Raw genomic sequence first — 13,528 nt, 5'->3', positions numbered from 1 at the left:
GTTCGGTCAGGGCGGGAGGGGTCTCGCAGGGAGGGGGCTGTAGGGGGATCGTCAGCAAGGACAGGAGGGTGGCTTTCAGCAGGCCCCCATTCCCGATGCTGGGTCCCTCGTTCAGGCATTAAGTGTCTTTTAACGAGAGACCCCGCCGGAGTCGGCAAGCAACCTGCATGGTTTTTCTTGCTGTGCTCCTTGTGCAGCGACAGGCCCATCCACTGCTGGGTTAATTGGGGTGGTGATGGAATGAGGCCCTCAATTGATCATTAATTGTCCACTGAAGGGCCTCAATTGGCAGCAGGGCAGGAAGGCTGTTCGCAGGCCTTCCCACCCCAGACTTAATTTCGGCAGCGAGAGGAAGGTGGCAGGGTCACCCCCACCACCATCCCACTCGATTCCATGCTCTCCGCACCTCCAAACCCACCGCGGGAGAGAGCATAAAATTCCCCCCAACCATGTGAGCCAGAAAGGGAGGTGGGTGGTCAGCGGTTTGGTGAGAATGAAGTTCAATGAACTGGAAACAAAGTAAGAAAAATAGTTTGCATTTATAGAGCTGAATTTTATCAGCACATGCTTGGCGCACTATGAAGTCGGCGGTCTTCCGACACAGAAGCACACTGCAAAACCCCCGTGATATTACACACTGGTGCTCATTTAAATGGAGGGGGCGGAACGGCTGCCCCCAATAATTTAGAGTGGGCGGCCACTCTGTCCCAGGCAACGGCGTCCAATGCCAGCGCGCTGCCGCCATGTTTAAAGGGTTTCAAGCCCTTAGGAACAAATGGAAGTCTTAAAGCGATATAACCTGTCATTTGCATTTTGAAAATAAATAAAAGCTGGAGGCCCCTTCCCCCGCCACCACCCCCCCCAATGTATTGCCAAAAATGTAGAGATTAAACTTTATTAGCAACCCTAACTGCCACCCCCCCCCCAACCTCTTCACATTTGCCCTTCAACTCCTTCCCACCATCCCCACAGCCAATAAGAAATGATTTCCCCGCTCCCCCCCCCCCCCCCCCCACCACCCCCTGCCCTGATAATTTCACTCCTCCCCACTTCCCACCAGTGTTTCGCCTCGGAAATCCGTACTGAGTTTAGAGGTTGTGCGAGTTGCGGCCACCAACCGTAAAAGCTGCGTGGGACAGCCGCCGACAACAACAGTTAAGTTCATTTGCATGCTTATTACCCTCATGTGAATATTTTAATGAAGGCCCCACCACCAAAGGAGCCGCACCGAGGTTTTGCTGCCTCTAATATCCGGCGGGGCCTTTTTGGCGTCGTGGGTCGTGGCAAATCGCTCCACTAGCATTTTACGGGCCTCCCCGCCACGACCCACGGTGTTGAGGGCCTGGTAAAATCTAGCCTAGAATAGTGCCTTTCGTAACTTCAGAACGTCCCAAGCACTGCACAACCAATGAAGTACTTGTTGAAGTCTAGTCACTTTTTTATTGCTGCAAAAGGAATTTGAACACAGCGTATAATTTGTTTTCATGATATTGGATGATAATTAGATATTGGCCAGGGCACCAGGGAGAACTCTGCTGCTCTTCTTCAAATAGCGCCATGCAATCTTTTGTGACCACTTGAGTGGACAGATGAGGCCTTAGTTTTACATTCATCCCCTTCACCTGACCATCTCGTGTGTCCCCTCCACTTCTATTATCACAATCACAGACAAGTAGTTGATGCAGTTTTAGTTAAACAACCTGCTGCATGACTTATTCATGCAACATAATGAATATACTTGTTATATGTCAGAAGTTCTTACATTTTTTGAGTATTTGCACCATCTCCCCACCCCCAACCCCACCCCAATCCTCCATTCCCCACTCAATGAGATGAAAACTGAGTGGGTTCTATGAAAGGCAGGCACCATCTTGGTGGAGAGGGTAAAAATCATTCACAGTATGATCACGAAGATACACCAGAACTGAGCACTGGACCAAATCAGAAATGCTCCTTATTTATCATTTAAAAATATATTTTTGAAATTATCATTACAGAGCATTCCAAGGGTTTTCAGCAAATTTTCTGTCAAGGAGGCACGGCGAGGTTGTAACACAAACAAGAACAGATATGTTGACATCCTGCCATGTGAGTATCAATGGAACCTGCTAACTAGTTGAAGACGTTCATCTAAATGATAGGCTCCTAGATTATTAGATACAGGAATACTTCAAGAATAATTCAATATTGAAATAATACCAAGAAATTTGAGGAGAAAGCTAAAGAAGTATGTCAGATTGTATCGGCCTGGGTAGTCTTTGTTTATTCTAGTTTACTGAATGTTATAATTTATCCATGCTTCGTTGAAGCTATCATTTGTTCTGTGCTTTAAAAAAAAATTCTTTGGTGATATAGCTTGTGAAGCATCTGCTTGTGATGCAGTAAAGATGTCAATTTTTTTTAAACATTTGACATGTTGCATAAAAGTAATGAACTTCACAATTCTGTGCTTGGAGTGTGGTGGGCCATGCAAAGAGGCTAGGGCAGGAATGTCCCAGACAAATTGTTCCTCACAGCTGCAGCAGTCAGGCACCCAGTGAGTGGAAGCTACTGTAAATTTTAGACTTCACTAAATGGTCAGAAGTACCACTTGCTACTCCAATGTGCTTCAAGCACCATCTGCTAATTTACCACTGTTACTGTTTCAGTACTCAAAACTATACTTTTCATTACGACAAAATAAATAGATTCACATAGAAACTTCAACACGGACGCAGGATCTCAGTCTAATGAGTCCATATTGCTGTTCGTCCTCCACATGAGCATAGTTCTATGTGCCCACCTTGTTCTCGTATCACTTTATATCCTTTTCCTTAAACCATTTCTCTATCCTATTCTTAAATATTGGCATGGACCAGAATTTTAAGGGACATTTTGGGGTGGGAACAGAGGCGTGTGGGGGAGGGGGGGTTGGTGGTGGGGTGGTGGTGCATAAAATAGGGACAGAAGGCATCGGACAGAAAGTCCAACGCCATAACATCCATTCCAGATTTTGCTGTCAGCGGCCGACTTGGAGGGCGGACTTCTCACATCCGCGTGGCGGGAAGGTACTTAAGAGCCCAATAGACAGCAATTTTATTCTGTGTTTTGCGATGGCACACAGGAACCACGGGGCTTCAGGACCTCATCTGGTGCAAGGAGGCGACAAGGAGGTGGGACCTGAGTGTTGTCTTCACTGGAAAGTTGTCGGGTGAGGTAGCATCACTTGGCAGCAAGGGTGGAGGAGGGCGGGCATCAGGAAATACTGTTAAGAGTGGGGGCCAAGGTGCCAGCTCTACAGGGGTGCCACACCAGTGTGCCATCAGGGCAGTGCCACCTCATCGGAGGTGACAAGTGAGGGGATTGGGGGGGGTTGCCATTTGCTATGAAGGCTTTTCACTCAGGAAGAGGCAACCTCTCGTAGGCCTCATTCACCCTGGCTTCGATGCCCCCATTGAGGAGGAGCAGGAATAGCAGCAGAGAGCGAGGGAGGTGCAGGCACTGGCAGGGGCACCACTGCAGCTAGGAGGCACACAGCAGGGCCAGCCTTGGGAACAGGAGACTAAAGAAGGATGCAGAGGGGCGTGCCAACAGCTGCCTGTGCACAGGAGCTAACTTCCAGAGAATGTCTACAGGTTGAGGCTGAACTACCTGCAGATATCTGAGTGGCAGTGTCTTTGAAGACTCCACCTGTCCAGGGATGCTGTCAGTGATCTATGTGCCATGATGCAGGATGAGCTGTGCCCCATGGGACTTGGTGGGCACCCAATGCCAGTGGTGCTGATGGTCACAGCGACACTGAACTTCTAGGATCATTGCAGAGATCCACTAGAGATATGTGCAGAATCTCCCAGTCTGCAGTGCATCACTGCATCAAGGAGGTCACCAGTGTCTTGTTCAGGAGGGCCAATGATTATGTGTGCTTCTGCACTAATCCAAGCAGTCAAGCTGAGAGGTCTGTACGATTCAGGGCCATCTGGATTCTCCCAGTTGCTGGGAGTCATTGCCTGCACGTATGTGGCCATCAAGGCTCCTGCAGACCAGCCTGCAGCTTTCACCAACAGAAAAGGCTTCCACTTGCTCAATGTGCAACTGGTCTGCGATCACGCAAACTGATCTTACATGTCTGTGCACGATTCCCAGGAAGCAGCCATGACGCCTACATACTAAAGCAATCCCAGGTGCCGGACTTTTTCCATCCCTCTGCGTGTCTTCAGGGATGGATCCTTGGAGATGAAGGCTGCCCACTGAGGACATGGCTACTGACACCTGTGAGGAACCCAAGCATGAATGCAGAGGAGAGCTACAACACCAGCCACGGGTCAACCCGAATGACCGTCAAGCAGTCCATTGATTTCATGAAGATGAGATTCAGGTGCCTGGATCGATCTGGTGGAGTGCTGCAGTATGCCCTGGTGAGGGTCTCCTGTATTGTGGAGATTTGCTGTGCACTGCACAACCTGACAGTACAGAGGAGCGAGGCTTTGACCAGTGAGGATATCATGGAGTCTGATGACTCCTCCAATGACGAGGATGCGGAGGAGGATGCTGGCTAGCCAGATGAAGGGCCCCAGGAAAGGCGCCATGAGAGACACACAAGGGAGGCATAAAACGCCTTTATACATTTATGTTTCCTTTGAGCCTTGCCCCCAACTTGTGGAACTTCAATAATGAAGCCTTACCTTTAAGCAGCCATGTTGTTGCCTCCATCCTTTCTGCACTGCAGGGTGAAGTGCATATTGCACAGTGGCAAGGCTGAAGCATTGAACGCTCGGGGTTTGTTCCCTCCCTTCCAGCCCTTTGGGATGAAGGGTTCAAATGAAGCCCCAAAGGGTATCAACAATAGGAAGGAGACATAGTGAGTGAACATCATTTGTTTATTCTGCATCACACCAAAGACTACTACCCATCTGGAATGCACCTTCATCTGTAAACCCCTAAGTGTATCTTGGTGCTCTTCTTAAAGCTTTTCCAGGCACTCCTACATGGTGCTCCCCCTGCGCAGTCAGCTGAGGTGGAGGCAGGCTGCTGACTTTGGTGCCCTCGCCTTGGGATGACTTTGGCGGCCGCCCTCTGTCATTGGGGATGCTGCAGATGCAGGCGTTACTGGCAGAGGGGCTTTGGAGCTACTACCCGTAGCAGGAGCACCTTAAGAGCAAACCCAAGAGGTGGCAGCCAGCCGCTCATCACCCCCCCCCCCCCCCCCCCCACCATAAGGCACACTTGAACCCTCACTGCTGACCTAAGAGGGACGTGGACCTGGTGGAGACCCCAGGTACATGTCCTCCTTTCCCCTTGCCACCGCTGCATGGAGCTCATGAACAAAGTGATGGAGTGCAGGTCTGCGTGCATCTCTGACAGCCATTGATTGGTCTACTGGATCTGGCTCTCCAGGAGATCGCCAATCTCTCAATGGAGGAAGGCAGATGCACAATTGTTAGAGATGGTGCAGCACCGAAGGCCTGGATGGATTCCTCCATCATCTACCCTTGTGTATGCAGAGCCTCTAGCATCTCTGCCAGATGTTGCCTTACCTCTTGCTGCAGCTGCAGCATTTTGCATGTTGCTGGTGACACCAGAGACACCTCATCAGCCTGGGGCTCAGCGTGGGCCTGTCCTCCCACAGTCCTCTGACTGTCAGTGATCTGGGCTGTCACAGCCTCCGTCAGCTGCCCAGGCATGTCTGTGATGTGCTCACCATGAATCTGACCCCGACCGGATACCCACCGACGTGAGAGTATCTGCGCTGGTAAAGGGTGCAGAGGAATGATGTGATGGTGCACACTCTGAGGTTCCCTCCTCCTCCTCAAACATGGTCGGCTGTCCCCCCATTTCTTCAGCTTTTTGCTCTTTTTGTTCAGCTTGACCTGTACAAGAAAGGTTGGGGTTAGGGTCTGCCCATTGCAACATTGCAATTAACCCTACTGTGCAGCTCCATTGATGCAGTGGTGAACAGAGGAACAGTGTGGCTCATTTGTTGCAGCTGCACCCTTGTGCCCCAGGAGATGCTCATTCACTCTCTTGGGTAGCTGTGCCTGTCTCGCCATCAGCTATGGAGCGGCTGCCTTGCTGCCCTGCCAGTTCCGTATCCTCCTCTTCCATCGGGCTTAAGACTTGGAGATAAGACACTCCACCGCTGGTCTTGGCACGCTGTTTCCATTTGTGCACTGTCTTCTCTTGTATACAGAAAGATGAACAAAGTTAGCATCCCAGTGGGATTAAGTCCAAGACCTCTGATGGTGATAGTCCAAGTGGTCCATGATGGGGGCGCACATATGCCTCCTACATGCGACCCCTCTTGAGGGACTGTGTGGGGTTTAGCAATGATTGACGTGCGCCTTTCACTGAGATGCAGCCCAGCCACAGATATCATGTCCTGCTCCCATCCCCAATGCACATGACTGGGTGTTCACTCCCTTTCCACCAAACACTGCCCCTTGCTGAGCCACATGCAATGCCCGAAAGGGTCCAAAGTGTTTGGACTTCTCACCTTAGCAGCCCAGATCGGGTCATTGACCCGCTTCCTGTACCGGATCCATGTCCTGGACTGACCCCATGGCTGCTGACCTCCTCCACAATCTCTGTCCAGGCTTGCTTGGTCAGGCAGGCAGGTTTCCTCCTCTCGTCCCTGGGGGAAGGACCTCCCACCTGGCCTTGCAACCTGGAGGAGAACCTGCAAGGAGGCATCGCAGAACTATGGGACTTCCTTCGGAATGATCACTACAGGCGGTCAGCTCCTTGCCCATCAGGCAGCACCGGCAGCAGCCAAGGTCCAGAAGTCACTCGGGAAGGCTCCCTTTCCATCCAGGCAGGGGTGAATGCAGGAATGGCAGACCTTTAAATATGGTGCCAGCTGTTGCCGTTTCATCAAATGCCTGCGCCATCGGCGTCCCCTTTCCCACCTCAAGCCCTTGATTGCATGGGCCAAGCGCTTTCCCATCTTTAATTGGCCGGTCAGCCACATTTTGCTTGTGTGGTGACGGCACCTAATTCCGGTGCCACTGCTGAGAGATGTACCGCCACGTTCAAATTCAGCTCATGGTCTCTGCTTCAGTCAACTCCAGAAGTGTGTTCTACAGCCCCATAACCTTCAATGTGAAAGGCTTCCTTCTTTCTCTGTCGTTAATCTTTTAACTAAGTTTATCATCAACCTGTAATACAGTAACAGAATTTTTATTAAACATTGAACATGCTATATAATTCATTCTAAGCCCCTCAATCACTGGAAACAATCTATTTCAAGTTGCTCTGTTCCATTCCTTCATAACTTGAAACACCTCTAGCAAATCCTCCCTAATGTCTTTTGTTCTCATGAAAACCCACCACAATTATTAATGTCAATAGCATATTCAGGACTTGGCCAATGTAGAAAATTCTTTAAGTATACCAATGCTGTCTTTGGTGGTTGTGAATGATTAATAGATTTAAGTTGGAACACTTTTGTCATGTTAATTTAGTAAATTCTTCAAAAAGAACCAACTGGGATTGTATTTTGCCAACAGATGATCACAACCGTGTTCAACTTTCTCCAATAGCTGGAGAGCAAGGCTCAGATTACATCAATGCGAGCTTCATTGATGTAAGTATAAGTGTTAATATTTAAGGATTTAATGTTCTTAACTTTATCACAATAATGATGGCTATGTGATATTTTTAATCCTAAGAATACACTGGGAGAATGCATCCCTTAGTTACATATAAAACTACAACTTGTAACAGAATAACAGCCCCCATACCGGCATGACCCCCGATTCGATCTTCAGCCCCCGTCCTGAACCCATTCCCAGGATAAAAAGGTGCCTGAAGTGCCGTAACCTGCAGGGATACGGACCAAATGCTGGAAAGTGGGATTAGGTCGGGTGGCTTTTTTACCGGCCGGTGCAGACACAATGGGTCAAGTGGCCTCTTTCTGTGCCGTAAACTTTTTGTTAATATGATTATCTGAGAGCCATTGCGATGATAGCATTGGTCTGATCTTGCACTCCTCTTTGACAACTGGCTGTTAAGTCTCACCGTCTCCATTATAATGAGGCCTGAGGTCCAATATTGGAGGTGCCATGGGCCTCACTATACAGGCAACATGTTTTACCCCCTTGATGAATGAACTTACCCTGTGGTGGTAGGTTCTGATGATTATAAAGATGACACTCTTTGTAACTCTGATGTTTCTTATTTTATTCAGACATGTTAAGGAGTATTTACTTATTAGTGCTGGGGTGTCATATTTATCATTAACCGCTGTCTTTCTCAATAGGGCTTCAACGAGTCCCGGAAGTACATTGCTGCCCAAGGTACATTTAGTTCTATGTAGACAGTACTGTTTTAGTTGGTGACGTAACTGAATCATAACGTGTAGCCAAGGGAATCCCTGTCATAGAAATGTTTTAATGAAAAGTTTTCTAATTAACATTTAGTGTGTATGGCAGAGGATCATGGAGCAATATTCTCACGACGTATGCATAGATGGTAGGAACAAATGCTGAAGTTGAGCACAGTTGGCCGTGTGTTGGTTTCATGTTCAGTGCAATCTTCCTGCCTGAAATAGGCATGTCAGGAGTTTGTACAATGCGATTTTGTGTCCTGCTGCAGCAATGTGAAGGGCTTCAGTAACTATTTCAATGGAAGTAGCAGCTCAATGATAATGGAGACAAAAAATTCAATGTCGTTGGAAGTGCAAAACCCGCAATAGTGGATTGTGTGCCCTTTGTATCCCCAACTTGTTCTTTATGTAGCCTGCCCATTCATTGTAGCACCTCACCTACTCTTTATACAGCCTGCATGCTTTTTATATAGCCCATCCCCTTGTTGTAGACACCACCCCCTCATTATACCCATCACCTCGTTGTAGAGCCTGCCTGCTCATTATATCCCTGTCCTCTCATTATACCCCACCTCTTCATTATAGAGCCATCATTATACCTTCATCTCCTCATTATAGAGCCTGCCTCCTCATTAAATCCACCCCATCGCTATGCAGCCTGCCCCACTGTTATTCCCTCACCCTCTTGTTATAGAGCCCACCCCTTCGTTATACTCTCACTCCCTCATTATACACCCCGTCTGATTTTCCTATCCATTGAATTCAATGTGTAAAGGGTGTCTGACCTACCTCTACCCATGTTGTGCCCCTGATTTTTACTCCCAGGTGGCAGAATGTAAAGTACAAAATAATAGGATTGTAGCCATGTTTGGATTGCAAAATTGAGTTTGCAGCACCAAAGTATCTGGATGGGGCAAATTATCTGAATAGGACAAAGCATCTGGCTGAGAACAAACTGAGAAAAATAGCAAAGAGAATTTTTGAGAATGTTCCAAGTAGCATAGTGTCACCAGGCAACCACCCCATCATTGGACATGTGGAACCAATGGCAGAGCCATAGTCATGGCACAACAAAAGCAGGTACAGAGCCATCTGAATCTCAAGAGTTTGCAACTTGCACCTGGTAGCCTACCACCACCGGAGAAGTATGAGTGAGAAGTAGTTGAGTAGGTTCTAGAAGGGACATGTCATACACTGAGACTAAAGGGAAGTACCACGGTTAGTAATAAAAATAAGTACAAACACAGGTCACTTATCGGGAAATAAATTGCATTTTAACAGAATGTTGATGTTATTTAGGATTATGCAAAAGTAGATCAAATGGTGAACACCATGGTCATTGAGGTAGTTCAGAGAAAAACATAGCACATGTGTGGAGAGGAGAGCTTGTTAAATGGATTGGTTCAAAAATTTAAGTGAACTTTCTTCTCCAAGAAAGAATAGCTTACTGCACACCCTACACCACTTGGATAGAATTTGTCAGGAACTTTCTTTGCCTTCAGCTTTCTAACGCATTGTAATATACAAATATTTTGTGATATCAAGAATTCTGGTTTGTTCTACCCCAAATCAATCATGTCTCTCCCTCTTTCAGTGGTAAAAGCTGTTGCAAAATAATGATTAATTCCACCACTTCCCTGTCTTCAGACCCCCATCTCCCCTCTCTGACTGGTAAACAGTCCAGTAGCCCTTTGCACCCTTATCTTGCTTCTGATATTCCTGCAAGAATGCTTTCTGAATTATTTATATTTTCGCTTGTGTTTCACTCATGTGCCTTCCTCATGCCTCCAGTTTCTTCGTGTCCCACTGCCTGATTTTGTAGCTTTCCCTATCCTATCCCTTCCCTGTACATTGTAGAAATCAAGTGGCTTTACACTCACAAATCACACAAAAGAGTGTCTGTATTTTTAACTTTCTGAATGTTTAGTCAGCGATGACTTCTGCTTTCTTTAGGGCCAAAGGAAGAAACATCTGATGATTTCTGGAAAATGGTGTGGGAACAGAAAGCAACTATCATTGTCATGGTTACTCGTTGTGAGGAAGGGAAGCGGGTAAGTCTCATTCTGTACAATCTATTGTTCCTTGCTTCAACTTTATATGCACTCTCCTTTAATGTATACAATGCTTTAATGGCTGCAGAACAGATGCCACAGATATGTCTCAAGAATGCACATGAGAGAGCTTTGTGCCAATAAAATGACCTAAACCAACATTGGCAATGGAAGAAGCAATAATAACTTACCTATGAGGATTATGTTCTGTTCCCCTTTTACAGCTTATTCTTTCTCCCTGGTTTATTATTCCACTTGTTCTTTCAGTTGTAATGTTTTGGTTTGGCATTTTGACCTGTACGCTGATATTCCAGATGATAGGAAGTCTGATATTACTGAGAGGGCCATAATGAAAAATAATGATAAAAAGTGGCCTAACTATGCTATGGATATTTAAGGAACCATTTAATTATTTGTACAGCATCTGGAACCTGAAATATTCAATTTTTCCAATTAGTCCTATGTAACACAACATGATGCTGGCTGTTCCTACGCTCCATTTTTAACATGGGGAAGAAAGTGGCATAGTGGCATTGTCACTGGGCTAGTAATCTAGAGGTCCAGGCTAATACCCTGAGGACAGGGGTTCAAACCCCATCCCGGCAGCTGGTGGAATTTAAATTCAATTAATTAATAAAAATCTGGAATTGAAAGATAGTCTCAGTAATGGTGCCATGAAACTATCATCGATTGTCAGAAAAACCCTTCTCGTTCACTCATGTCCTTTATGCAAGGAAATCTGCTGTCCTTACCTGGTCTGCCCTACATGTGACTCCAGAGCCACAGCAATGTGGTTGACCCATAACTGCCCTCTGAAATGGCCTAGCAAGCCACTCAGTTGTCAAAGGCAATCAGGGATGGGCAACAAATACTGGCCTTGCCAGTGATGCCCACATCCCATGAAATAATTTTTTTTTAAAAATTCTCTACTATCCTCAGATGTCTCTGAGCATTCCATAGTTCACAGTCAAGATAGTCAGCAAATGATGCACTCACAAGCCCTGCCAATGCCAATCTTGTTCTGCTCACTTAACATGTGCCAGAGTTGGGCCTGCTCACCAATTCTTCCATCATGGTTGGCAGTGCATGGTCTCCAATCTCCAAGACCCCAAGACAGCAAGTCGGAGATCAGGCAGTCACTGTACCAACATGTGCCCTATTTTGTAATACATTTTCTTTGACATTATTTGAATTTCTTGACTATCAGTTTCAAAAGGTAAAATTGCCTCTTGTATGAATGGACTTCTGTGGGAGGAAAGAAAACTTTAGAATGCAGTTATCACAAAATAAACAACCTTATTTTTCTAGCCCAAATGTGCTCAGTACTGGCCCACTATGGATAGTCCATCAAAGACCTTTGGTGACCTCACTGTAAGAATTAGCGAGGAGCAGTGGTGCCCGGACTATGTTATTCGGAAACTCTTCATTTCTCACGTGAGTTTGAAATGGATTCTGCTCCAATCATGATTGCTTTTTGATGTGACTGACTGAAGAGATCACTGATTGCTGTTTTGCTCTATTTCTTCAGAAGAGCGAAAAAACTCCTGAGCGAGAAGTAACACACATCCAGTTCATTAGGTGGCCCGACCATGGGGTTCCAGAAGATCCACACCTCCTTCTCAAATTGCGCCAGAGAGTTAATGCATTCAGAAACCTGTTTAGTGGTCCAATAGTTGTGCACTGCAGGTAATGAGGATTTTTAAAAGGTAGCACTCTGCCATAATCTGGAAGTAATTGCTTTCATCAGCATGTCTGAGAGTTAGCATTGCAGTGCCACTCCAAATCAGGGCAAAAAAATGTCCTTCTAGTAAACAAGCTGACAAAAATGATTCTGTATTTTGTTAAGGTAGGCTAAACTATAATTAAATGTTCTTAATATGGAGTCCAATCACAGTAGTATTTCCTATTTTAAATGTAATCATCTGTGAAAAGCAACCGGACAAAGTTTTGTTACTTTTGCTATGTTTTCATCGTGCTTTTGTGCCAACTTTCCCACGAACATACAAAGCACTTATGTAAGCTTGTCCTATAGCTACATTGTTGGCCACTTGTGGGGCTATAGTGCCTTTAACATGGATCAGGAGCTGAGTGATTTCCTATTCCCCTCTACGCCTGATGAGCTGCCCATGAGTGGTGATCCAGTGTTTATAGCTTGGCAGCATTACCCAAATGATGCCCAGCACCTCCCACCCAATATCCTCCGAAAGTGAAAATCCATCCTGTTATGTTCAACTCCACAGAAGATCAACTTGCATATCATTTTGTTCTTTTATTCTTTAAGTTCCTATTGCTGGCTAAAATGAACACAAATAAAATGGAGTATATATAAGAATAAACATATCTGATCATGTCATCTTTAATGGAATATAAATGGTATAAATCTGATAGTTGATGGGTGCTGTATTTTATTGAAATAAATGCACCAGGAGTTGGGCCTTTAATTTACTAGTGCATGTATCACTCTTGAGTTTTTAGTCCAAATGTCATTTGGTTTATTTTTCTCATGGGCTCTTGCTTTCATTGTGTCTCAGCTGAAACTATTTCTTTTAAGACAAAGGCAAAATACTGCAAATGTTGAAATTCTAAAATAAACATAGAAAATGCTGAAAACACTCAGCAGGACATATTCTGTTTCGATCTCCGCAGATGCTGTCTGAGCTGCTGAGTGTTTCTAGTATTTTCTACTAATATTTCATTTCTTTAGAAGCTTGTGTTTAATCTGTGTGGTAAACCAGTTGCTGTACTATTTCACAGTGCCGGGGTTGGTCGTACAGGTAGCTACATTGGAATTGATGCCATGATGCAGGGCCTGGAGGCTGAAGGCCGAGTGGACGTCTACGGTTACATAGTTCAACTCCGCCGGCAACGCTGCCTCATGGTGCAGGTTGAGGTAGGCTGACCTTTATAAGACTATTCTTCCTTTACACAAGTAGACTATGATGCCAGTGACTTCATCAGCCACTGACATCAGTATGCCATTCCCAAAATGTTCAAAAAGAGGAGAAAGGGAAGTTGGGGTGGATGGTTACAGCCAAGATTGATTCTGTCTTTTCCACACATCTGCACACATCGGTGACCAGTAGCTGTCAAACAGCAGCATTCGGGAATGGGAATCATTCTGAGAATTTTCTCATTGCGATTTCCTGCTGAGGCACTGATAGAAACCAACAAATGTTTA

At 46.0% G+C, this 13,528-nt stretch overlaps 1 protein-coding gene across 47 annotated transcripts in view; it reads left to right on the top strand.

Annotated features, from left to right (window-relative positions):
• Positions 1-13,528, top strand: part of ptprc (protein tyrosine phosphatase receptor type C) — a 210,050-nt gene that overhangs the window by 173,284 nt on the left and 23,238 nt on the right. For all 47 annotated transcript variants that reach the window (XM_068037643.1, XM_068037645.1, XM_068037642.1 and 44 more), the window contains 7 exons: positions 1,998-2,088; positions 7,482-7,558; positions 8,234-8,270; positions 10,253-10,350; positions 11,659-11,784; positions 11,879-12,036; positions 13,105-13,240. In XM_068037643.1, coding sequence (XP_067893744.1) covers positions 1,998-2,088; positions 7,482-7,558; positions 8,234-8,270; positions 10,253-10,350; positions 11,659-11,784; positions 11,879-12,036; positions 13,105-13,240 — 723 coding nt within the window. The remainder of the gene's footprint in view (positions 1-1,997; positions 2,089-7,481; positions 7,559-8,233; positions 8,271-10,252; positions 10,351-11,658; positions 11,785-11,878; positions 12,037-13,104; positions 13,241-13,528) is intronic.

Source organism: Heterodontus francisci, chromosome 8 (genome assembly GCF_036365525.1).
Source record: "Heterodontus francisci isolate sHetFra1 chromosome 8, sHetFra1.hap1, whole genome shotgun sequence".
NCBI classification, from domain to species: domain Eukaryota; kingdom Metazoa; phylum Chordata; class Chondrichthyes; order Heterodontiformes; family Heterodontidae; genus Heterodontus; species Heterodontus francisci.
This window is presented reverse-complemented; position numbering and strand designations above follow the sequence as displayed.